The following is a 25,996-nucleotide window of genomic DNA, read 5'->3' as shown; positions in this document are numbered from 1 at the left end:
GAGCAGTCTCCCTTTTCGGGGTGGGGGAAGAAACCTGTTACAAAGCCACTTAGGTGGGTGAGTTCTTAAATGGCATTATTCCCCCCCTCGTCGTCGTCGTCGCCCCCCCCCCCCTCCCCGCCACCCCGGGCGTTCATATTTCCCCAATACGTTTCTATTTGCGCTGCTCCCCGATAATTCGGCGTTTTATTTAGCCGCGGCTGCCCTTAGAAACTTGACTTGCACTCAGGCAGCCTGCTAATCTTATTTTTTTTTTTTGCCTCTTTCACAGAGGCATCTGTTCCTCTTGCTGACAAATGTACCATTCTGCCAAGAAAGTTTTTGAAAAAAAAAAAAATTAAAAAAAAAATAATGAAACAACCCAGCGTGTAATTGATGTTATCCCAAGAAAGCGCGATCTCCACCCCTCTCAGCTCCAAGCCCTTCAGGTAAAAGGAAAAAAAAAAATCTTTCAAGAATTTGTTGCCTTTTTGAGGGTTAAAACATCAGAAGACAAGCTTGTCTCGCCTTGGCCAATCAGCTCTCGGCCCTGGCAGCTATAATATAGAACTAAAGGCAGACTCCTCTCACAAGCGTCTTGCTTTGCTACCATTAAAATCAGACCCTTTTTTTTGTCTCTCGCTCGCTGTCTCCCGACCAAACTCCGATGTGTTCCGTTATCAGCGACCTAAAGCCTGCCATTCCAGCACCTGTCTCGCTAGGGATCGGTGGATAGCGTACGATTCAGAAAGCAGACAAGGACATAGGAGGAGAGAGAGAGCTCTAGAGAGACAGCCAGGGATAGGCACAGAGAGCTTTGAAGTAATTGGATTCAATGGACGAAATGCTGCTGTTGACAAGAATTCTCTTGGTGGGCTTCATCTGCGCTCTTTTAGTCTCCTCTGGGCTGACTTGTGGACCAGGCAGGGGCATTGGAAAAAGGAGACACCCCAAAAAGCTGACCCCTTTAGCCTATAAGCAGTTTATTCCCAATGTGGCAGAGAAGACCCTAGGGGCCAGTGGAAGATATGAAGGGAAGATCACAAGAAACTCCGAGAGATTTAAAGAACTAACCCCAAATTACAACCCTGACATTATTTTTAAGGATGAAGAGAACACGGGAGCTGACAGACTGATGACTCAGGTAGAGCCACAGAGATACCTGTATTTGTGTTTGTTAACCTCTCTGAGCAATCCTAAAGGACGCATCTGTCTTAGTATTTTTGAAAGCCCCCCCCCCTCTTCCCCTCTCCCTCTCCTCCCCCCGCCCCTCCAAACTCGGCTAGTTTCCCCCATTGAATGTAAATACCATCTCCCCAGACAAGTTAGCAGGGGCTGGAGCTGGCGAGATGTTTGGTGGGGGAAATCTGTGTGATACTTACAGTCGTTACCGTGCCATGGCGTTCCCTGTAACTTGGTTAGCGATTGCTGTTTGCATTTGTCCCCAAGGATGCACTTTGATCAAACGAATCGCATACAGCTCAGAGGACCCCAAGTGTATAGTGACCGCCGGGCCACTCACTCATTATTACAAACGCAGTCCTCGGTTGCTACGCCTGCTGACTTGATTTTTTAATATATATTTTATCTCATTTCTTTTTTTTTTCCGCTTCATTTCATTTTAGCCTTCAGCACTATTATTATTTTTTTTCCCCTCGCGAGCGTATTCTAAATTTAGTAGGCATGCAGTCGTGCACTCACAAAAGGCAGCTGAAGCCGGATCGACCATTCCTCTCCTGATTCCGTATTATATAGCTCGTATTGCAATACCATCATTTGCGATTGTGCCCATCAGAGCGTAAATATATTGATATTTCTTTAAGGATGCTCGCCGCCAATGCTCTGGTACTTCCATAGGGGAGGGACTTGCAACTTATCGGCATTGCATCACCTTCTGTCTTAAAAAATCTGATGGCACAAGGTTTACAACTGGGTAAATATTGGATCTCGGGTGGAATCAGATTGCGGAACCATTTTATGAAAAAAAAAAAAAAAAAAAAAAAGGAGAGCTAGAGAGAGAACCTCTCCGAGTCACCTCGTAATTATTATTATTCATGCTCGACAGAGAGCTCGGTGAAGTCAATTGCTCTGCCAATCCCGGAGTTTCTGAAACTACATGCAATCTAGGCACTGGAAATGGGTTTCCTCCAAATATAGGTCAACAGCGCTTTTTTAATATTAATACGTTTAAGCCCCACCTTCAGCGCTAGACCAGGACTGGCCTGGAAGGACCAGGCGGGGAGCGGACGCGGGGAAAGGGGGGTGTGTGAGGGGGGTGGGGGGTGGAATTTCCCAAACTCTCCCCGTTCCTTGCCCTGATTTTCCGCACGTTTGCCGGGTCTCGCGGGGCGGGGGACCGGCTGCCTTCACCATCTCCTCCCGACCACCTTAAATCGCACCGCACCTCCCAGCGCGGCCGCCCGCCTCTGCCCGCCCGCCGCTGCCCCGCGCAGGGGTGCGGAGCGGCGCGGTGCGGGTGTCGCTCCCCCCGCGTCCCCGCTGCGCACCCGCGCTCCTCCGCCCTCCCCACCCGCGGTGCGAGGCGGCCGCATCCCCCTCCTCTCCCCTTCGCCCCCCCCCCAACCCGCCCGCATTTTCAGCTCCACTTCACTCCCCTCGTATCGATCGTGGCGGCTCGGGTTTCGCCCCTTCCCTCCGCGGGGGCCGGGCTCGCTCTCCCGCCGGGGCACCGCGCATCCCCAGCCCCGCGCGGCCGCGGCCCCGTGTGGGGAGCGGGGCGGCCGAGGGGAGCCGGGAGAGGCGGGCCGGCAGCCTCTGAACTCCTGACCTGCTGTCAACTTCCCTCAGACGAACGAAACGAAAACAAATACTTTTTGGGGTTGGGCTTGGGTTTGGTTCCCCCCCCTCTTTTTTCTTTTTTTTTTTTTTTTTTGAAGGGGGGTTTCAGTGCTTAGACACAAAGCGGGGGAGAGGGGGGGTTGGGGGAGGGTGAGCTGAGCCGGGTACCCGGTGGCAAAGAGGGGAGCGAGGTGAGGAGGCGGACCGGGACCCTTCGGTTGGGCTGGGGAGGGGGCACGGCCGGGTCCGCAGTGCCCGGAGGTGTCGTCCCGCCGCCGGCCTCCTTGCTTTGCTTTTCTCTTCCTCCCTCCCTCCCTCGGCCAGCAACCTCTCCTTAAATCCCGGCCTTTAAACGCCTGCTTCGCCAGCCCCTCAACCATGGAGAGATCTTCCCTGAACAGAATCGTTAAACTTGCAGAATAGTTGCTGAATGCATTAGCCGGTAGTTAATATTAACTCCAGAAAGGGAAGGGGGGAAAAAAAAGGGAAAAAAAAAAACCCGACCGCAAACAGAGGTAGGTAAGGCAGGTTCTCAACTTCGCAGGTGACAACAGCAGTTTGCTGAAGGCTCTCCCCTTCCTCCTCTCCATACCCCCCCCCCCCCCACCCCAGCCATTGGCTGGATCCAGGGAAGAGATAAGGAGGCCAGGTCACTATGATAAAGCTGGAATTTGTATGAAATAAAATAGCAATCTCGTCTAACGCAGACACAACCGGTGCGTGATGTGAGGAATTTAGAGATCAACTTGGCATTTAGGAAGCCCACCAGGTTGTTTACACTGACAGGTACCTGTTAAGTGTTTCCTTCAAGCAATTCATTTGTGAAGAGATTAGGAGCTGGCAGGAGAGGGCTTGTTGAACAACTTCGCCTCCACACAAAGCGTTGGTGGAGGCAGCCCTGCTGAGCTTCACGGTGGCTGAACAGAATTGGGCTTGATTTGTGGCACACGACCCAATGAATTAATAAATAGTCTGGGCTTCACGGCTTTTGACTCTGACAATCCAGCTCAGGCAGCATAAAAGGGAGGAAAGTCCTTTAGGAGGTCGTTTCTCCTCCTTTATTTCGCCGGGAACTGGTGCTGGCAGGGCCGGAGGGGCTGGAGCCCCGCACCCCGGCCCCGCACCCGTGTCCCGCAGGGCTGTGGCCTTAGCAATAGCTGAGATGATTGATCCTTTCTCCTACCTTCCCCTCTGTGAGTCAGTGCAGGAGCTTATCCATCCTCTCAGGTGTGAGGGAAAAGGAGGGAAAAAAACAAAAATCAAACTCAACTTCCTTGTGCTGTGCTTTGCTGTCGGGAGCGGTGCCGAACCCCAAACAGCCGGCCCTTTCCATAAAAAGGGAGGCCAGAGAGTCCAAAGTGAGCTCACAATTGCGTTTTATATCTCTCGGGGACCTGCGTGTCCCTGGGATTGTGTTTTATGGCTGCTGATAGATAGGCTGGAACTTTCTTGTTGAGCAACCTTGTCACGTCCCTAAAAGTAGCGTCGTGGGGATCATGGAGGAGTTTTGCCTTTCTGGGAGTCGCCAAGGCCTCTGCGGTGTGTTACTGGGCGTGCTGGGAGCACACTGAGGAGAAGGGTGCTGCAGAAGGCCGAGCATCCCAGCCAGGCCAGGAAAAGCGAGGGCCGGGCGGTTCACTGCATCCCGTCAGGGCTTTAACCCGCAGCGATATTCGCACCGAAAGAGCCACGTCGGGTATACCCATGCCTTGTTTTCCTCGCGAACAGGGGGAAAAAAGTTGGCGAGGCGTGTTTGTAACTCGGTACCTTTAGCTTTACAACGCTTTGTGTGCTCATTTCCTAATTGGTTTTTTTTTTTGGGGGGGGGGGGGGGTTGGGCGGGCTGCGAGTCCTTTTGCCCCGCCACCGGCGTGTCTATTCCCCCCCTGGGCTGAGATAGGAATCGCCCCTCTCCAAACTTCAAGGCTTTCATTTAGAGCTCACCTCCCCACACGGCTGCAACCTCCCCATGCCCTCGCCCCCCATATTTCGCCGGGTTCCGGCTCAGCCCCGGGGATGCCAGTGGCTCCGGGGGGGGCGGTGGAAAACCCTTCTCCACGGGGCTTGGAAAACGTTTCACTCCACATAAAGGGTCTCCCAGGTCGCAGAGCATCCCTGGCTTGGCTGAACTTCCCTCCTTGGCCCTCCCTCGCTTTTCGCCTTCCCACCAAGAGCTGTGTTGTTGCGTGGATTTGCTCGGCTTTGCAGGCTAGCGCGGGGGCACGGCTGGCGTGGGGTGAATGCTGCCAGCCCGCGCTACTTTCAGGGCTCTCGTGAGTGATGGGCCAAGGGAGATTAAAAAAAAAAAAAAAAAAAAAAGAGAAAAAACTTAGAAAAACCCACTCCTCCCTCCAGCTCATAAAGGCTGTTAACATGTATTGAGACCCCTTTCAACACAGAATTAAGCTGAAAAGAGACATTCCGGGGGTGGGAGGGTGGCGTGGAATCCGTGACTCTGAGATATATGGCAAGTGTTTGTTCTCGGCAGAAACTTCGCTCTTGGGAAGGGGACGGGGCACTTAGCTGCAGGAATTTGCCGGGTGCAAGTGGCTTAGGACCCACACGCTCGCACCCCACGGCCGGTGATGGGGCCCGAGGGGTCTCCCTGCCCCTGCGGCGGGTGCCGGGGGAGGAGGCGGCTCCCTCCCGGTGGATCTGTCTGGTGTTTCACCCCTAATTCTTCCCCTCTCCCCAAGTTTCACCTTCCTCCTCACCTGCTTCCCCATCCTTCCCTGGCAGCGGGGATGAAGATGCTCAGCCGTGGCTCGGGCCGTCCTGCGGCGCGGTTTGGGGAGGGGGGGGGGGAGGGGGGAAGGAAATGTCGACAGTTTGGCTAGGGAGGAAGGGCAGGATGCGGCCTTAGGGAGGGCGGATGGTGAAGTGGGGGCTCTGCCTCTGCCTGCAGCACCCCTCTCAACGCTCCCTTCCCCGTGTGCCCGTCTCCCCGCAGCGCTGCAAGGACAAACTGAACGCCCTGGCCATCTCGGTGATGAACCAGTGGCCCGGGGTGAAGCTGCGGGTGACCGAGGGCTGGGACGAGGACGGCCACCACTCCGAGGAATCCCTACACTACGAGGGTCGTGCCGTGGACATCACCACCTCGGACCGGGACCGCAGCAAGTACGGCATGCTGGCCCGCCTGGCCGTCGAGGCCGGCTTCGACTGGGTCTACTACGAGTCCAAGGCGCACATCCACTGCTCCGTCAAAGCAGGTAAGGTGGGGATGGGGTTGGGGGGGGACACGTCACGGCTCAGCTCCCCGGAGCCTCCCCCTACCCTGCCCGCTGCCTCCCGGGCTCCTCCTCCCTGGCCCCACATCAGCCCTGCCTGTCCCGTCGGGGATCCTCCGGGGATGGGGAGCGGAGGCCCCGACGGCGCAGCCTGCCTCCCCCTTGCCTCTTAGTGATCTCGCCGGCCCAGGGGTGCGGGAAGGAAGGAGAGAGGGGAGGATAAAAAAGGTGGGAGAAAAAAAAAAAAAAAAAGCCCAGCCAGCTGCAGCACTTTTCGACGGCATCTTTTTTTTGGGTGATTGCCTGCCCAATCTTCCCAGGAGGGCTAAGCCGCAGCCACACGCCCTTCTCCCCCGCCCCCCCCCCCCCCACCACCTCGTGGGGATTGCCGCTCTCCCCATCCATGTTCAACACAAACACTCGTGGCCGTCTCCAGCCGCCCCGCTGGCTGCACGCCTTACTCGCGATCACTAATCTCCGAGTGGGAGCCGGCCAGGAAAATAAATAACGAACGTGGTCCCCTGCCTCCTTCAGCGGTAGCCACTAGGAAATTCCCAGATAGGGATACACACACATATAATTTTTTTCTTTCCCCTCCCCTGTGCTTACAACGCCACACGCTGTCTCAACCCGGGAACAGCTCGCAAGAAATCCCCGACTCGCCGAGTTCATTTTCTTGACACTTTTTTTTTGGGGGGGGAGCAAAATGGTTGGCAAATGCTAGCCCCCTCCATTGCCTCCCTCCACCCTTCTGCGTGGCAGCTAAAGCGCCTTTTAACGGCATCCTCCAGCCCAGCAGCCGGCTGGAAGTGTCAAGAAACACTTGGTTGCAAAAAGAAAATAATGGGCTTTCTTTAAATATAGCTGTTTGCTTCAAAACCAGCAGCCTCACGGCAGAGAAACTGGCCTGGCCTTGCCATGCCTGTTTGCAACCGGGGTTCATGCCCCCATCCCGCTCCAGCCCGAAGCTCCCCATGGAGTGAGCCGGGATAGCACATCTCCGGGCCCACTCAGGCTTTGTCCTGAGAGCCTGCTTCCACTTTTGTTCGGCTCCCCGGTCTTTTCTAGCACAAAAAGAAAAAAAAAAAATACGCCTTGCAAAGCTATCAGCCCTGAGCTGCTACGAAACATCCCTTTCAATAGCGAAGACGGGCTTTATAGCGCAAGGTGTCCAATTGTGGCAGGAGATGACCTTAGCCCAAGCGCACCCCCTAATCCACCCCCACGGGTATTTCATAGGAGGGGAAGTAACCCCCAAGCTGCTCATTGAGATGCGGCACACAGGGGCGTGGGGGGCAACATTTAGAGGGTGTCAGGCAGGGTCGTGTGACTGTACCAGGAGGGCTGCAAGGCAGCAGGCTTGAATTCCACCCGCTCAGCCTGATTTCAAACCGTCCAAACCTCGTTTAATGACAGAGCATCTTATGAGAAGATTAAACTCCATAATGCCAGGCAGGAAGATTCTTTATCTAGATCTCTGTTTGCAAAAAGTATGATCCCAGAGACTGGAATGCAAAGAAGAGTTCCCCCAAGGCCTGAATTATTGTCACCAGGACAGAGGAGGGAGAGGCAGGGGTGGTAAAAGGGACATTGATAATGCGCTCCAGCAAGTATTTAGAGCAAGCTTCTCCATTTAAAATTCAAATACACATCTTGAGTGCCTTGGAAAAGTGGCTCTGCTGTGCAAATAGTGCTTGGAAGGTCCTGGGTTTTTTGGAGAGTATGTGTGTGAATTGGCACATAGGGTTTCTGCACCTGAACAAATAGGGAGGGGGAGAAAAGGGGGGGGAAGAAGCTGGGAAAAAAATGGAAGTGTCCTCTCTTCCAAGAGTGTCTGCATTTATTACATGAATCAGAATGACAATGCTGATCCTTTATTGGATTTTAATTAGAGAACCCAAACAAACGCTGCTCAAAGAAGCAGATTTTCACACCTCTGCCAATTCACTAGCGTGTTTGTAGAGCTGCTGCACTACTAGATCTATTCATCAAGTCCCTGAATATGCAAACAAAGCTCAAGGCAGACCTTTGCTGCCGCCTTGTAGGAAGGTGTAGTTTGCTAGCGGAGGGCTCTACATAAAGCACATAGCTTGTTTGTTGCCGTGTCCTCCCTGAAGAGGCCTTGGAGATCTCACTGCTTCATTGCTGAAGGAGAAGTGATAAAGTCGTTAGCAAATCAATAACAGTCTAATTTTTGCCCTTCCTGTCTTCCCTGAGAAAGTCATTAGGAGACACTCCAAGGGTTTATTTAAATCATAGGAGCTTCAGCACCAGCTGCAGAGGCAAAATATTAAATCTGCTCATCTTTAGGAACTAAATCACCAGGACCTTTAACTGGTATAGGGAAGGGCAGAAGAAAGAAGAAGAAGAGGGTAGAAAGGGAGGGAAGAAATCAGAGGAGGGCAAGGGAGGGATGAGGAATGTCAACAGCTGTAGCAAAGACACTTGCTTTCGTGACATATCATGGGCTACAACACAATATATAGAAAATCAGAGCTTTTAGGAGCAGCCTGGAGTCTCTTGGTTAAGTTGAAGACCTGCCTGGAACAGGGCAGAGGTTCTCTGCCACGACCCCGCATGTGGCTGAGCTTCCAGAAAGGGATTTGCAAGAGAAGTAAAGTCTCACTGCCATTTCTGCTTCCTTTAAACCTGAGATTATGTCTCTTGGGAGCACTGGAAAGCGGCATTCAGTAGCTAAACTCTGAGTATCTCTGAAAGTGGGAGGAAGTGAAAGAGGGATGTGATTGGGTCTGGAACAGGTGTGGGGCTGCTCCAGGACCGTGCACCCCAGGACAGGGAACAGCATCTATCTTTTTTGGAAAAAGGAGTGAACCAGACAAGTGGAGGTACCGGACAGGGATATTACGGGGAATGCCACATGCCTGAGCAGCCACCATGCCAAGCAGGAGGGCAGCGAGGGCTGGGGGACAGGACAGGGTCACATATGGGCTGGTGGAAGGGGGCTCAGGAAATTCAGGCTGTTGCTTTCCAGTGGGGCGATGGGCAAATCCATGTGCTCCTGGAGGCAAGGTCTCCTCCTGCTCTCTGCTGCTTGCTGCCCTAGATGGGCTCCTTGAGTGAGAGCTGCGGGGGAAGCTCCTCGCCTAGAGGAGGAGAAATCTTATTCCAGCAAAAGCACTTGGCTTTGAAAGCCTGCAAGTTATCTGACATTGGGCACAGGGCAAACAGTATCCAAGTGGGAAGCTCTTCCAGAAGAGAATTGGAACAGCTTTTTCAGGGGAAATATTTTGGCCTATTTCCTCAGTAAGATAAAGGGCTCCTGTAACTCCTGACCAGGGAGACGCATCAGCTCAAATCTGGCAGGAAGGGGGCTCTTACTTGACCCACTGAGCACAAAAAGGGCAAGGTGGTAGATGAGGATGGAGGAATTTTGGTGGGGATGTGCCCCATGGTGGGGATGTCTTGCACCCATGCCTCTCGGGTGGGTTGGGGTGTCTGGGGAAGCAGCGTCTCCCTTCATGTCCCCATGCCCTGGCCTGGCGAGTACCCCCTCTAACCCTGCTGTGCCTCTTTCATTGCACAGAAAACTCGGTGGCTGCCAAATCAGGGGGCTGCTTCCCTGGCTCGGCCACAGTGCACCTGGAGCAAGGCGGCACCAAGATGGTGAAGGACCTGAGCCCTGGGGACCGGGTGCTGGTAGCTGACGCGGAGGGCCAGCTGCTCTACAGCGACTTCCTCACCTTCCTCGACTGGGAGGACAGCTCCCACAAGCTCTTCTATGTCATCGAGACGCGGCAGCCCCGGGCCCGGCTTTTGCTGACGGCCGCCCATCTCCTCTTCGTGGCCCCCCAACACAACCAGTCACAGGAGGGGACCCTCAGCAGCAGGGCGCTCTTTGCTAGCCGCGTACGGCCGGGCCAACAGGTCTACGTGTTGGGCGAGGGCGGGCGGCAGCTCCTGCCGGCAGCTGTGCACAGCGTCTCGCTGCGGGAGGAGGCTTCGGGAGCCTACGCTCCACTCACTGCCCAGGGCACCATCCTCATCAACCAAGTGCTGGCCTCCTGCTACGCTGTTATTGAGGAGCACAGCTGGGCACACTGGGCGTTCGCTCCCTTCCGCCTGCTCCAGGGAATGCTGGCCACCCTTTGCCCCTCCGGCAGTTGGGTCTCCGTGGGTGCCCCCACCACCCCCGGCATCCACTGGTACTCTCGCCTTCTCTACCGCATCGGCAGTTGGGTGCTGGATAGTGACTCTCTGCACCCGCTGGGCATGGTGGTGCCGTCCAGCTGAGAGCATCCCGTGCCACCCTGGCCACCCGCCAACCTCCGAGGGAGAGACAGAGACACAGAGAGAGAGAGAAAGGAGAAAGGAGAAAAAAAGGAAAAAAAAAAAAAGGAAAAGAAAAACCTAAAAGAAAAAAAAAAGGAAAAAAAATACCTATTTTTAAAAGAGAGTACGGATTAAGACTTAAAAAATAATAATAATAAAATAATAATAATTAAGTAGGACAGTCCAAAGTAGACTTTAAGGGAAACAAAGACCCCGGGAAGTTCTGTTCTGTTTAGTTTATAAATATATATATATTTTTATTTGTTCTTTTGTTTTGTTGTTTTATTTGTTGTTGGTTTTTTTTTTCCTCCTCTCCTGGATATTTATTTCTTTGGTATTTTGAATAGATGTTTTAAATGATATGAACCGGACCTTCAAGAGCCTTAAATAGTTTCTTTGATAATTTATTATCATGTGAACTGTTCTCACAGGGGAAAAAATTATTTTGTGAGGCCAAGCAAAACTGCGCAGAGTCTATTTTTCTACATGTCATGTGTGTCCTGACTTTCAGAAAGAAATTCTGTACTTTCCCATCTCTCCATTGTGTTGCTCCTTCATTTCAGCAAGTCTAAAAAACAAGCGAACACACAAAAAAAGACAAACTTCGTGGGGGTCCGTAAATTATATTTTTATACACAGAATTGTAAATTAGATTTTTTTGAGAGATCAATACTTAACTGAATCACATTTCGTTTTTTGAAATAGTGTAAAATATGAGAATATATTATTTTAATTTAAATAGTTTCAAATGTAACGTCATTTCCTGTATTGTTTTCCATGTTTTGCTTTGTAAAGACACCATTTGGCCACGTTCATGGAAGTCAAGACTGTTACACAAACTTTTTATTTGCAAAAACCGTAAGAAACCTTGTTATTTTTAACTTCAAAAAAATTTATTAGAAAATAATATTTTTTAAAAAGCGCACGTGGCGGCAATTCTGTGACGATGGAGACAGTAGTTTGTACAGAGGGGAGAAAAGGATGTTTTGCATTAATAAATTGAGAAATAACTGCTGTAAATTTACTAAAATGTATTTTTGAATATTTTGTAATAGTTTTAATAGTTTTATAGAAATAAAATGTGCCATGCACAGTCTGGTTAGTATATAATAACTAAGAGTTCCTGGTGCATCCCATTTTTTTTTTCCTTTTTGCTTATTGGTTTAGGAAACATGATGCTTAAAGGAATGCCCATTATTTTATTTAGATGTGTTGCTTATAACTTTTAATTTTGGTACTTTAATTAAGGAAATGAATCCATCACATCCACACGTAACCTGGAATCTCTTGTACTAACAGTAGAACCTCACTTATTCGCACAAGTGACAGGGAGATGCAGTTTCCCTTCGCTGGAGCCCCGTCTCCCCGTCCGCGCTCAGACGATGTTCCCCTCTTCCAGCTCCAGCCCCGGCTTCCTGTTCATCTCCTGGTCTGGTCCAGAGACTGCAGATATCTCTTAAAATTGATTTCTGAAGGCATTAAATGTAGTTTGCCCTTTGAAGCATGTTAATCTGAAGACAGGCAGGTGCCTTCACCTTGTGGGAGCAACACTAACTTTGGTGAATTAACTGAGATTCATTTGGCTGAAGCTGGAAGAAGGACATGACCATCAGATTTCACTGGCCACCTCGCCGGAGTAACAATGTGGGGCATGGGGCCACTGAGAAAAGAACAAAACACCCTTTGCCAAAAAAAAAAAAAAAAAGGGATAAAAATTTGTTCTTTTATTCTGAGAGACGTTCCTTAGCTGTAACGCATTAGAGCCCATCCGGAGACACTGACGGGTGAACATATTGGAGATGTGTTTTAGAAGATGGATGGTGGGACCAGTGCTGCGTCCTCTGCCTGGTCCCAGCTCCAAGCCCCATTGAGGGGCTCGTCCTCACCGGGTGCTGATGAGTGAGGTTCTGCTGCACCGTGTGCTCCTCCCCGGAGGGTTTCCAGGATCCCTTTAAAAATTTTGCAAAACATTGTGTGTGCGTGTGTGTGCACGTCTGTGACAGGATCGTGCCGGAAGGGAGCTTTCCTTGAATGTCTTCTCATCTTTTCTTCGGTTTTCATTACTCGCTGGTCTAGGATGTTCATCCATCGGGCAGCCTTTTGCTCCAGAGATGCAGCCGCTTCCTCCATTGGGATAGACAGCAGCTCCAGGTCTCCTTCTGGGATGTTCCTGCCTGGGACCACCACTGGAGAGTGCAGACCATGCCCTTCCACACTCAAAGCCTGGGACCTTCCAGAGCAGTGCCAGCAGTTGGTGACTGAGTCCTGGAAGCGGGTACCCCCGTGTCAAACCCTAACGGATGGATGTGATCTCTCCTTCACAGCAGCTTCTAGTCCAGGGCCACCTCCACCCTATGAAGTTTGGTCATGGCTGGGATGGTGAGACTTCAGTGTCACAGCTGGCATGCTGCAGCATTGGTGTGGACCGCCAGGATGGGAACTGAGTCACCCTACTGCCCACCTGGTGTGGCGCATTACGAGGGACTGTGAACTGCCTGGTGGGTGCCGGGGACCCACCATCCGCCCCGGCTCGGACTCCGCCATCTCTGTCTCTAGGGTCTGCTGGTGCATTGGGCTGTCAATGTAGTTGGTTTGAGGCATGCGAAAACATGATTGAGGAACAAAAGAGTTTCTATTGTAAGAGTTTGATATTTGTATGGTGGTGTCTGAGCACCTGAGCTCTCTTACCCCTGTCTCTGAACAACAGCTGGCATTTTGTAAAGCCTTTATACTCAAAAACCAACCGTATTGGAGCCTACCTTCTCCAGAGGTCAGGCAATGGAGGTCTTTAGGGATGCCAGTGATCAAACTTAAAGCTGTTGGCTTGGGGGCTTTGGTCTAAATCATAACTGAGATGAAAAAGAGCCCAAGTTTGTGTCAGGGTAGGGTACGTGTCCTGGTAAGGGACCATATATCAGACATTGCCATGTTTAATCTTCACTAAAAGGCCGAGACGACCTCAGAGATTGGTGGCGTGAGAAAAGTTAAGATGCTGTCTTATAGTAGGATCGACCTGTTTTGCCAAGTAAACAAACGCCATGCTGTGCTCTCCATCGCACGTGTTTCGAGTGACTATATGCCTCCCTCACCGTACATTTATTACATCTCTTTCTTGGGCGCCTCATGTCTGTGTCACCCCTCTGTGGTATGCATTTGTTAGATGGACCCATCCAACCTATAGCTACAGCTCTCGTATGAAGGATTTACTGTCATACCATTGTGCAAAACTTCTAGAAGTTGTCACCATCCATTTTCAGGGTCCAAGTACGGCAATAGTTTGTATAAAATGTACACATAGCGGTGGCTACAGAATAGTTTATGACTAAATATCTATTACTGTTAAAATAATGTATAAGAATGTACTTGAAACTATTATACTTGTGCTCTGTTGTCTGAATAATTAAAGAAATTACAGAGACTTCCTGAAATGTCTGTTATGTGATGGCATTCTTATCGCACATTCTCAGCTCTGCGGTTTTTCCCACTTTTGAACGGGATGTGGAAAGCCCAGCACTGAGTCCCATGAGATATGGCACGGGATCCTTCAAGCATGGCAGGAATTGTGCCCATGCTGCTTCACGTGATGGTGGCAAGCTCACTTTTTCCTGCCTAGAGCCATATAGACCATCTAGCATTCACCTGCCAAATACAGCGTGGCTCTGCAAGCCAACTCATTTGGCAGGGTTTTGTGGGGAGACAGAAATGCCCTGAAGGTCAGCCCATCTGTCCTCCCCGCCTTCCCCATCCAAGCCAACGTGAGAAGTGACCCTAATGAGACTGGGGCTACTTCATATTTATCTGACCGATCTTTCACACAGTGCCCTGGTGCTCAGACACCAGGTAAACCCACCAAAGGGAAGCATGGGTACCCCAGTAAAAAGGGGACCATGTCCACTGTGCAATGAAAATCCAAGCCGATCTCTGAAGTAAGCCAGGTCTTTCACATCCAGGTAGCCATGCTGTGCCACAGCCAGCAGCTCTTTCTGCCCTCACATAGGAAAGTTTTCTTAGCTGTATCTTTTTACATATACACGCACATACATGTGTACATATATCATATTATTATCCCTATATTAAGAGCTCTGCATATCCTACTGGGCTATAAATATGTTTACATTGGCCCTCCCAAGTATTTCACATCAAGATGAGGTTGAGCCGGTGATGTAAATCAGCCCAGTTGGGTGATAATTGGGCAGCAGTTTGGCAGCTCCAGTATAACATCTATTTCAATTACAGGGGGAAGGCAATCAGCAAGAGCGTTTTATTTTACTCATTACCCCAAGCCATAAGGGACCACTAGATTTCCTAAGCTTTTGAAATTCTCTCTTCAGCAGTTTCTGCCTTAAAACTAGTGCAAACTTTACCAGAAACAAAGGTCAATTTTCCATCTGTAGAACATTTCAGAGCTTTCAGTGGAGCAGTGTTAATGTGATCCTTGGCCTACACAGGCTGAAAGGGAAAAAATAATCTTTAAAAAGTGCATCTTTACAAGTGATGTGATTGTCTCAGATTTTGATGGGAGCAGGATGAGGCCTGTAGGCACTGTTTATGCTGAGACTGTTAAATATAATTTTTAACACTTTGCATTTGGGTTGTTTAGGCTTACATATTTAAATAATTTCGGGGTTTAGGACCAAAAAGAAGAGAGCAAACCCAGGATATATGAGTTTAATAATCCTGTCCTGCTTCCAGTAAAATCAAAAGGGGCATCCAGAACCGATCTGGGTGCACAGGGAGTTGTGCTGTCACCTTAAAGCCCAGTGCAGGACCCTATATAACTTCTTTTCCTTCTATTTTTAAGTGAGAGCAAGCCAGATCTTCAGGCAAATATTTCTGCAAATCAGGAGTGAAACCACAAGGTCGGAAATCTGTTTGGGGTAAAAATATTTGTTTTGATGTCCTGTGACCTAAATGTGAAATAAATATTAGATTTGCTCAGTTTAGTGTAAACAAATGTCTGTTCGTATTACCAAGGAGGAGAGGTGACAAGGGATGCTCTGCGTGGTGTGACTGCAGAGGGTCCCTTGGCCACCAAACTCGCATCCGGCTGCTGCCCAGGGGCAGAAGGGCTCGGACATGGGTAGGGGAGCAGGGATGCTGCAGGAGCACCGTGCGCTTTGTGCGGCTCTGTCCAGCTCGCTCGGCTCCAGGGACGGCATGGAGATCCCATCCTCTCCCAGCTCATCCCATCGCTGGGGCGATGCTTGCCTGGACCATCTCCCTGGGACACCATGATGTGTCCCTTGAACAGCAGATGTTCTCACAGGAACAATATACTTGGGAACACCGTATCATTCCAAGCCTTGAGTCTTTGGATGGCATTTGCTACAAGGGAACGGATGATAAATCTGTGTGCAATTACAGCAACATCCTTTTGGTATCATCACACACAGGCACTATGTCGCAGGCCTTTCACAGGGTTTCGCTGGGTGGAGGGAGTTTATTTTACACACAGGGTACAGCTCAGGCTTTGACTACTTTGGAGCACTAAAATATTTCATGCGTTTTTTTTCCAACAGTTCAGGTTGGAAGGGGTCTCTGGTGGTCCTGGGCCCCATATGGGGTTGGCTTAGAGCAGGCTCCTGGAGGCCCTCTCCTGTCTGGTCCCATGCATCTCCAAGGATGGAGAGCTACCACCCCTCTGGGTAACTGGTGTTGTTAAGTATGCTAACATTTTGCCTAAATATTGCAGTATGACATTCTATCTACTGAGAATCTCCCTTTATATTCTCTTTGTATTTCTTCTGAGGGGAAAGAAACCCAAGGGTTAAAACAAGAATAGTTTTAAGAAACCCCAGGTTCAGAATCTGGGACATTCAGAGGTCTGCTGAGCTCTGCTGCTGCTCCTGCAGCCTGCCCCAAGCAGAGGCAGCCAAAACACTGCGCCCAGCTAACCTCTGCTCTGTAAGTCAGCCCCATCCTTTTCTCTACAGCAGTAAGCACTGTTTTTAATTATTAGACTGTGATGAGTGCAAATAAATACTAGTCTCAGGATTGCTCATGAACAATTCCCTTGGAATAGTCACCGGTTTGGTGTAAGCTTTGTTGGCTTTGCCAGGTGATGCCCTGTCTACTCCACAGAGGTTTTCTAGAGAAGCAGGAGCCTCATAAATGTACAGTATCAAACAAGTCTGTTCTGGCACAGTATTTGTATGAATAACCATTTTGTGCTAAAACCGGTGGAAGCTACGGGGTTCACAGGCATCAGAAAGTCCAACTGCCATTCAAATATTTGCAAATAATGAATCATGTGATCCCACAAATAACAACAAACCAACCTGGTTGCTTTCATTGAGGAAAATGATTATGAATCACTGTGTACTGTGGGCTCAATCCAACAACCACCAGCGTCAAAAGGAGTCTTTCCACAACTTCAGACAGGCAGGGAGCTGAGCTGTGTTTGCTCAGCTTTGCTCGGTGTACCCCTCGCTTTCATATTGCACGACTAAATAATAGAATTTATCAGGCAAGCAGGAATTCCCTAGAGCAGCCAAGAGTGGGCAAATGTCATCTCCTGCCTGCATGTGTGCAGCTCCCACTGATGTCAGCAGGGTTATGTATGGGCAAAATGAGGTCAGGCTGTGTTGTCCTACTTTACGTGCCCTGTGGTATTACACTCAATTAAGTTTTGTCTCCCAGGACGCAGCCTCCCTCCCACTTAAGTCACCAGGAACTTTGTCACTACACAACAGTGCAGGAGGAGGCATGAAATACTGGTCTTTGACCTGAAGAGCAGTAAGGTTTAACTCATGCCTTTAGGAGCATGCAGCTGCTCTTTGAAAAGAGGGGCTAAATTCAGTAGGGAAAAAAAAGAAAAAGATAATCCATGAAACCCTATGTGGGACATCTTCAGGAGAAGATAACAGCTCTGTAAGCTCACACACAGACTTGCAGAGCACGGTGGCTTCAGCAAGACCTTCTTCCCAAGGCAGCGGGGCATCTTTCCTCTGCCAACAGCTCCCTGCAGTCCCTTGCAAAAAGATCCTGAGTATTTTGGGCAACACTTCTTCAGCAGCGCAGGAGAATCAGCCACATCTTCTGTGTGGGTGACCACAGGCTAAGGCTACTTTGAAAATATTAACCACTGGTTATGAAGTGAAACTATAAATAGCCGTAGGAATGGCAGCTGAAGGAGAAAGCAGTAAAAATTCCCTCATTACAGACAAACAAGTTGCCAGGATGATACTGTGCTTTGAGTGAATTGGGTTTGGTCTTCGCTCCTTTGATGGGGTTTCTTCTGATTTTGAGCAAGTAGCTTGTTGTCTCTCTGCCTTCATCAGAGAAGTGCAGAAAAACATCTCTGAGGGTAGTCTTTTGTGGTCTATGTGGTCTGCATGATGAGAAACACCGTGACTCAGATACCATCTACTGCTTGCTTGTCACTCTGAGGGATCTCCTCTCTGTGTACATGGTGAAACCCAAGGATGATGCTTTACATGGTGGCTTATTTGAAAACCCTCTTATTTAAATATTTGTTAATAAATTGCCTTTAATTTTTAAATCTCTCACAACTGCCAGTACTAGGCATCTTTAGATATAAAATAAGCATGTTTCCTGAGGGATTTTTAAGTCCATTCTAAATACCTTTGGAAAAGAGGCCAGCTGGTTCTTACACGGTGTTAAGCTCTGCACCACACACAGAAGTCACAAGAAGGATCCACAAGGCAGTAGTCAGCTCAAGGCTAAGACACAAGTTTGGCTTCTGATTGTGTTTCCATGTGTCTCGTAGTGCAGTCAGTGGGGCACGGAGGGCAGTTGGGGTCCCCCTGAAGTAGGTACCCACTGGTTGGCTGGAGAGGTTTCAGAGGTCAAGATCTCCATGGACTGATGAGAGAGCTGAGACACCAAGAGCTCACATAAACACCTGCCACTGTGTGTTTGGATGTAGGTGTCCTAACGTAGAACTGAATCCAAAATGTCACTTCAGCCCTCTATTTTCTGCAGATGGTCCCCATGGGGTGCTGGGTTACATTTAGGGCCTCCTTGACTCATCCAGCGGTTCTGTTGTGGGGCACCTGTTGACTTCCCCCAGCTCTGCAGAGTGACAGAGCTCTGGGTGTCGACATATTCACTCCCCCTCTGTGTCCATGCTGGGGTAAGCCCAGTGCAGTCCAAAGCCAGAGCTTTCTCTGGGGCTGGTCCTCCACTGTGGGACGAGCTCAGGACTTCAGAGCAGCCGCAAACCTCATCGTCTCTCTTTCCAAGAGCGAAGTACACTTGTTCAGCCTTGCCTGTGTTGGTATAAACACCGTGCACGTACTGTGCAGTTAATTAAAACTATTCCCACTCAATTTTCCCCTGGGGGAAGGAAAGGAGAAGAGATAGATGCTCATGGGAGAGGTGCTCATCACATTGCTTAATGTAATCTGGAGGGGGGATAGGCAGCGCTGTGGGGATAAAAAAACCATGGAGGCCTGAGGCAGCACCATGGAGTGCATGGGGAGCTGTCCCTGGAAAGACATTTCCCTTAATGCAGCTACTGTTGAAAGGAAGCAGTGGTGTGTTTCTTGGAGAGAAAACAAAAGACTAAGACCACTCGCTTTCCAAGGCGAGGAGGTGTGAATGGAGGCTTGCCTGACACCCACCCAACACTGACTTTTTGCTCAGGACCTTTGGGATGTCAGGAACCTCCCATGGTCCAAAGCCCAGTTTTTGGCCAACTCGTGGAAAGGACAGGAGAAGGCACCAGCGGCTGGGCGTGGGCATGACACAGCTGGATCTGCGCACCGGTGCTCTGTCTCGGTGACTCACCCCGATGCCCCAGGAGCCGTCCAAGGCGTCTGACACAGAACAAGAACAGCCTACAGCTCTCCTGCCTGCTGCCCCCTGGCCTACTCATGGAGACACCAGGGAGTCTCTTGGAACTCTATTTTGTGGTCTGTGGATGCAAAAGGGCTCGTTCAGGGAAAGTGAGCGCGTTAGCCCGTGCAACCAATGCCATGACACACAGAGCTGTTCTCCACCTCTGGGAGAGGCTTGATTCCCAAGCACAAAGACAGGCATCCTCTGCCCTGAGCACAGGACATGGGATGAGCCCTTCTGAAGCATTTTCATTTTGAATCAGCTCCAGTGTCTTGCTTTTGTCAGTGCTTGTGGCACTGAGCTGGTGGTGCTGCCGTGGGAGGAATGTAGCTGGTACCCACGAGCATGTGGGGCTGTTCTGTTTCATCAGGTCCCCCAGTTCCTTCCAGTAGCTGTTGAACACTACTGGGTGCAGAAGAAAAGGTGAAGTTTTGCGGGATCTTGCTGGTGGGCCCTGGCTAACGCTGCAGCAGAAGCTGATATATGCACAGCAAGAAGGACCTAGGCACCACCAAGGGATTTCCACCTCCCTGGCTCAGATCCCAGAGGTGCAGGGAGGACTTAGTTTTTCCAAAACAGGAATAAACCAACTACACTTAGCGATAGGCAGGATGCTGCCACTCATCAAGGCAGGGGGGTGTTTCTTTGCAGTCCCTTGTCCCATCAGGGGCTGAATGGGCGGGTGGTTGGGGTCAGCAATGCCAATTCGGAGGGAGTTGTGGCACGGCATCCTCATCTGGGCCTCAAGCGCTTGTGACTCCACAACAAGAGGAGCCAGCAGGGTAGGGCGCTATAAAACCCAGATGTCCAAAATGAAAGAAAAGTCAGATTTCATGCTATAGGTTCCCAAGGAGGCAAATTGTCACTTTACAAATTTAAAAGAAGTCCAGTTTGGGCTCCCCTTGGAGTTGCTGTTTGCAGCAGAAAAATGTTTCAAGTGAGCGTAAAGCGTTCGGTTTTAGGGTTGGTTTTTTTTTCTCTCATTGAGGAAATGTCTGCGCTTTGGTTATGAATTGAAGCTGAGAATGAAACACAAGCAAATATTATTTCACCTTTGGGTATAACAGAATAAGCAGCAATATTAGAACATCTTCTTGCAGATTTATAAATCAGAGCTACTCTTTTCCTGTTTATAGAGATCCTGACAGGACAGAAGTATTTATTGAGAGTTAAATGATAACATCTGTTATTGAGAATATCAAATTCAATGGAAGATGTTTCATATTAAAAAGAAACTCAGGGCCAACTTTCCTCTTGATGAGCCCAGCTTTATAAACTTTTTTAAAGTTTCACTCTTTACATCAGAATAAAATTAAGCCCAAGAAGCTTCCATAAACAAGTATTACACACATGTGCAAAAAGAGTTTTCTTTTAAAGAATGTCTCAGTGAAAAAGAAGAAGAAGAAAGCAGAAACCAAACCCCAGACCTTTTAGGATTTGTTCCTTTAGGTGGAATCAAAGTGACCTCTAGTGATTCCCTGTTAACCATGCAGCTCGGCAGCCGCTGGCTCAGAGCACGAGCGGTGCAATGGTGCGATGCTCTCTCATCTGCTATAAATGCAGTCGATACCCAATTAAAGCTAAATTATAGCAATTAATGACTGTTACAATGACCATTCCAACAACTCAAGCAGAAAATATTTTCCCAAACTCTACCGTTTCTTCATCTGCAAGTCGTGCACTGTTAAAAGAAGAGGATTGTTTTTATTAGCCCATTAAAAATAAGCCACATGATGAATTTGTTAGTAACTGATCATCCATGTGTCTTGTGGCACTGCTGACGTGCTGTTCTTTGGGAATAGGCAGGGTAGGGTGCGCTAGATTTGCGATTTGGTTCGTTTGTTCCTACTTTTTGGAACAGACACAGGCTGATTGCAAAATGATTACCAGTTGTGCAGCCAGGATGGGGTGCTCCTGCAGGGTGAGGCCATACCCATCCCTGGGTTCAACCAGGCTGGACAAGAGGAGAGAGAGTTTCACCTCTCCAATGTCATCCTTTCTCTCCCAAACTATCAAGTTTTGTTGTTTTTTTTTTTTTTAAAGAGCTCAGAGAGATGATGTTACGGTAGGGGAAATTAAAAATATGTATCAGCCAAATTATGTTGGTTTACCATGAAAATCAATAAAAAACTGGGTTAGAAATGGGGGGTGATGCAGGGGAAGCTCAGCCAGGAGCAAGACTGTTGCATGCTCTGGCCTAATATCCCCCAGGGTTATTTCAGGGTTGAGGAAGGCAGCAAAAATCATTGATTCTTTTGGCACAGGAGATGGAGACAGGCACAAAGGAGATGTTGAGCTCTGCTGAGACTCAAAACACATATTTTTTTAAAAAAATATATCTTCCTTAGGTTAGATGTGTCAATCTCTGAACTGGACCTGAGTGAAAAACAGAAGACTATTCCTGTCAGAAAAAAAATCACCCAACTGCTTTAGTTTAATATGTATTTTGAAGAAGTTAATCTCCAACCTTCTCTTTGATTCTTTCCCTCCCTATCTCCATTAAAGACCACGAGATTTGGCATTTGCTGGAAGAAGGACAAGAATGTTGCTTCCCTCTTGCTCTCTTTCCCTGTTACCGGCTCTCTGCGATGGTCACGCTGAGAACAAATTGCTGTTTGAATCCTTTCCAGGGCTGCTTTAGCATTCCCTGTAATTTTCGCGGAGGCTCTGCTGCGGCCGCCGTAATGAAACGTGCTCCCTTGTTGTGGTCAGTGCTATTTTCGTCACCCATTTGCAATAAAGCTTGATTTTTTTTTTTGCACAGATTTGTCAGCACTTTCCTCTCCCACCAGCAAGTATTATTTAGGACATTCCTAAGACACTTTTCAGAAGGACTTCTCATGGAGATGAGAAATTTTGCAGCTGGTGTCATTTGACTTGCCGGCTCGACCCAACACTCTGCCTGGCTCACCAGCCCTGCGAGGGATGCCGGGGGACCCTCCTGCCTCTCTGGGGGGTGTCCATGGTGTAAAACTGGGCTGTATTCCTGATAATTACTACTCTTCGCCCCCCAAAATGCCCAGGTTGGACCCAGATGCTGGGCTGTTACTAATCGTCAACCGATGGTTTCACCTGCTGCTGCTCAGGAGCATCTTCTGGATTCAGCCTCCTCCATCCCAGGGCATGAAGAAACTTGAATGAGTGAAATTATACACATGTTTGTGCAGGGCTTAAAAACTAGCCAGAGAAGATGGATTTGTCATCAAACAATGAATGCAGCTCCCAGAGAGACCTACTCCAGGCTCTCTGCTCTGCCTGGATAAGCCTTCTTCAGAGCCACGGCTGGGGGTCCAAGTAACAGGTCCTTTTCACGTGTCCCTGTTAAGTCAAATATGACTTGACCTGTGTTTGCTTTTAAGACTTAGAGACTGAAGGAAAACATTTTTATTTGTTGCGAGAAGCAAAGCAAATAAAAGCAGGTAGGTAAGAAGAAGCAGGGTGCTCAACGCAGGGTGATCTGGCACTAACTCTGAATTTTCTTTTAGACCTAGATATCTTTATTGATGTTAAACCAAACCAACCTCTTTCTGTATTTTGGTTCATTTCTTTCCAAAAAAAAAAACAAACCTTGCACATTTTATTAAGATCCTTATTAATTTTATTTTCATTTTGGATAAAAAGATACAATTTTAATGAAACGCGAAAGCTAGAAAAAAGCATTTTATCTTGAAAGAGCCACTTTTTGGTAAAGAACCATTTCCTTATTTTTAAAACCAGGGTTGTGAGAATCCAAAATACTTGCACAGCTTTTGAGTCCCAAACCTGAAAGATGTAAAAATATAATTTATTTTATAGATGCATGCTGTGAGTTTGTTTTTCCAGCTAAGGAATGAGAATACAGAAGCTGGTTTCACTTTTGTGGTCTAATAGGTCAGTGCAGATTTACTGTTTTGAACATCTGCAGCCATAAATACACAACAAAACAAATTGTTGCTGCTGCTGTGATCCAAACCCCAAATTAAAAACAAATACAAATTAGAAATCCCCTTTAGAAATCCCATCTGTCTAGAGCTGCTGAAATATCATCGTGATGACAGAACTTCTCAGATAACAACAGTGAATAATAGTTGGACTTTTAAGAGTATTTTTACCAAACCTCTTTTTTGTTTGTTTTGAACAACTGAACACTTAGAAACATTTTTAAATTTCTGACTCTGAACCGTGTGATTGTATGTGAATTTCTGATTATGTTGGGTTTTTTTTCAGGTTAGCTTCCAGCCTTCATGTTAAGAAGGTGAACCTGAAATTTTGGTGACCTGGAGGAAAAAAAAAAAAAAAAAAAGGAAATTAAAATAAAACTTGAGTTTAAAATGATCTTGTATTTGTATCACGGTAAAGTTTGCACAGTTGACGTTGACATCGGGAGATGAGTTAAAAGTAGCACAGTGGAATATTTAAACACTTCTTTGATGCTGGAAGCTACAGAAAAGTATAAACCAGCCAGCTGGAAACCAGCCCTCCCAGCTCAGCCTGTCTACAGGAGCATAGGTCACCCTGGTCCTCCACGGGCACTCGTTGGAAGGAAGTGAAACATGATGGTATTGCATGTTTTATAAAAGGTTCACCACTGTTTGAAGGAAAGTTTTCTTAAGGAAAGTAAGTTTGACAATCTGTTCCTTAGAAAAGGTCCCATTGGATTTGTTGGAAACTAAAGCAATGGTGGAGTACAGAAACTAGTCAAACAAAATAACAGTGCATAACGTGCTCCTGCAGACCTTTCACAGCTATCTGTGGAGTTTTGTTTTTACGGCCCTGGCACCCAAGAGTGGACTTACTTAGAAACGCCGGAGGAGGCAGTGAGTGGGAGGAAGGGCTAACACTGGGGCTGGGGAGGCCCCTCTGCTCCCACTTCCCCACCATCTCCCGACATGGGTTTCCAAACGGAGCCAGTCTCCCTGACTTCTCTTGTACCAGAGGAGAATGAGTCAGATGGAACCCTGGCTCCAGATGGGGCTGCCCAAGCTGCCAAGCACATTTCGGGGCCAAAAGCAAAAAAAAAAAAAAAAGTTTGCCAACAAAATCTTGTGTTAACTGAAGAGACAATGTCCTGACGTGTTGCCTGAACATATCATGAAGCCTTTGGATGTGTTGAAAGTAATGACTGTTCTCCCTGCATCTTCCTGGGCTCTTGTCTGTGTTTTAACCAATTTTGTGATGCCAATGAAGTGTTGAAAATGCATTTCTAGTCCTATTTAGGTGTTATTGCACAAAGCAGAACCAGACACTAACGTAACTGCAGGCAGATCACACTCCCGGAAACAAGCTGGCAAGTCACTGCCCAGCAAAGAAACCCATCTTTCTGAAGGTTTACAGGGAAAAATTGCCAAAAGTCAGGTTCTGTAGCTTGGCTTTGCATAGGAAAAAGCTAAAGGTTCTTGAAATATCCAGATAAAGATGAAGCTGAGCAAGGATAACTTTGTTCACCCTGCAGAGAGGAAGAAATCAAAGTAACTGAGGTATGAGTATGGCTTGAAAAGTTCCTTGCCATGGTTTGCAGGAGAATGCTGATGTTGAACACGAGAGCAACAGAAAAACGGCTAATGATAATGAGGGTATGTATGGAAAACGGCTGCATCCACCATGGAAATGACTTGTTCTTTGATACCCTTAAAACAAGAAGTCTTGCTGCTCTCCATCCAAGAGCAGGAGGGAACCAACATGTGAGATGGTGCACCCAGGAATGACAATGTTAAATAAATCCATCAGGCTGTCTGTGTTGGCAGGTGACTGGACAACTGTGAAAGTAAAAACTCTAATTTGTGGTAGGGACAAAGGGGCCTGAGTAATCACAAAGCAAATATCTTGACCCTAGCATTGCACAAGAAACAGAACAGGTTTTAGACTAAAGAAGGATCAAAGATAGAGAGCCAAACAGAAAATGGGATACATAGTAATGGATTGATTGGGTCAGTTAATGTAGAATGGTTCTTTGATAAAGTCAGCATTTTTATTTTATTTTTAGACAGAACAATTGATCTAAGAAGAATTCGCAATGATGTTACGTTAGTGCATGCTACCTAAGCCTGGGAAGATAAAAACAAGTATGCAAGCTGAAGGGTTGGCATTGAGGGGCTGTGGAGGGTTCACTGCGAAAATGGAAGGAGTAGATAAATGGATTTCCTCAAGCATTGATTATTTCACTCATCTATTCTAATACCCATGGCAGAAATTTAGGAGTGCGCTGTGGTGGGTGACAAGACAAGAGATACGATGGTCAATAAAGTGACCAAAATGCTTGTCAGGAAGCATGAGATGACCTTGACTAGAAAATAGAAATGGCGTGAAAATGAATAATCAAAAGTGCTCCTTCTGCTCATAAGGAGTAAAACCAGTCATTTCTATTAGAAACTGGAGGTAAGGGAGGAGAAATGGGTCCTACAGGCGTTAGCCACCTCTGTGTAACTACCATGAATGTGGCACACCCATGCAAAAAGCTAAGACAATGCTAGAAGTTATCAGGTAAGTTATTTCTGCCAGTTAGGGGAAAAGCTTTGGGAACCAGCACATACACATAGGAAGGAAGAGTTTTTGAAGCTGAAGTTTTTGCTCTGGATTAGAGTGAGTTTGATGATGGCAGAAATGTAGGAAGAAACCCAGGGGGTAGTGAACTCTGAAAGATGAAGTCTTAGAGATGAGTCCTCTGCTGAAAGGTCGTCCATCCTTCATGTATGGGTGCAGGGCCCCAGTGCAGGGTCCAATTTTGGGCTGTTCCCACGTGAGGAAACAGAGTATACCGGTCAGAGCAAAGACTGGTTTCTCTCCAGTATGGTGAAGGGACCTTTGCCTGGCCAAACCTTCAAGTGCAAAAAAACCATCCCAAATATCTGCCCCCAGCCCTGCGGGCCTGACCCGTGGGCCTGCCCAAGCCGCGGCCTGCTGCAGGACCCACCAAGCCT

General features: G+C 48.2%; 1 protein-coding gene across 1 annotated transcript; it reads left to right on the top strand.

The window, feature by feature from the left end:
• The first annotated feature begins 814 nt into the window (after positions 1-814).
• Positions 815-10,782, top strand: SHH (sonic hedgehog signaling molecule). Its single transcript, XM_086741637.1, has 3 exons — positions 815-1,123; positions 5,729-5,990; positions 9,553-10,782. Exons 1-3 carry the CDS (start codon positions 815-817, stop codon positions 10,257-10,259), a joined length of 1,278 nt encoding a protein of 425 aa, XP_086597763.1. The 3' UTR covers positions 10,260-10,782.
• The last annotated feature ends 15,214 nt before the right edge of the window (positions 10,783-25,996 follow it).

Source organism: Chlamydotis macqueenii, chromosome 2 (assembly GCF_036417535.1).
Source record: "Chlamydotis macqueenii isolate bChlMac1 chromosome 2, bChlMac1.mat, whole genome shotgun sequence".
Lineage (NCBI taxonomy): Eukaryota > Metazoa > Chordata > Aves > Otidiformes > Otididae > Chlamydotis > Chlamydotis macqueenii.
This window is presented reverse-complemented; position numbering and strand designations above follow the sequence as displayed.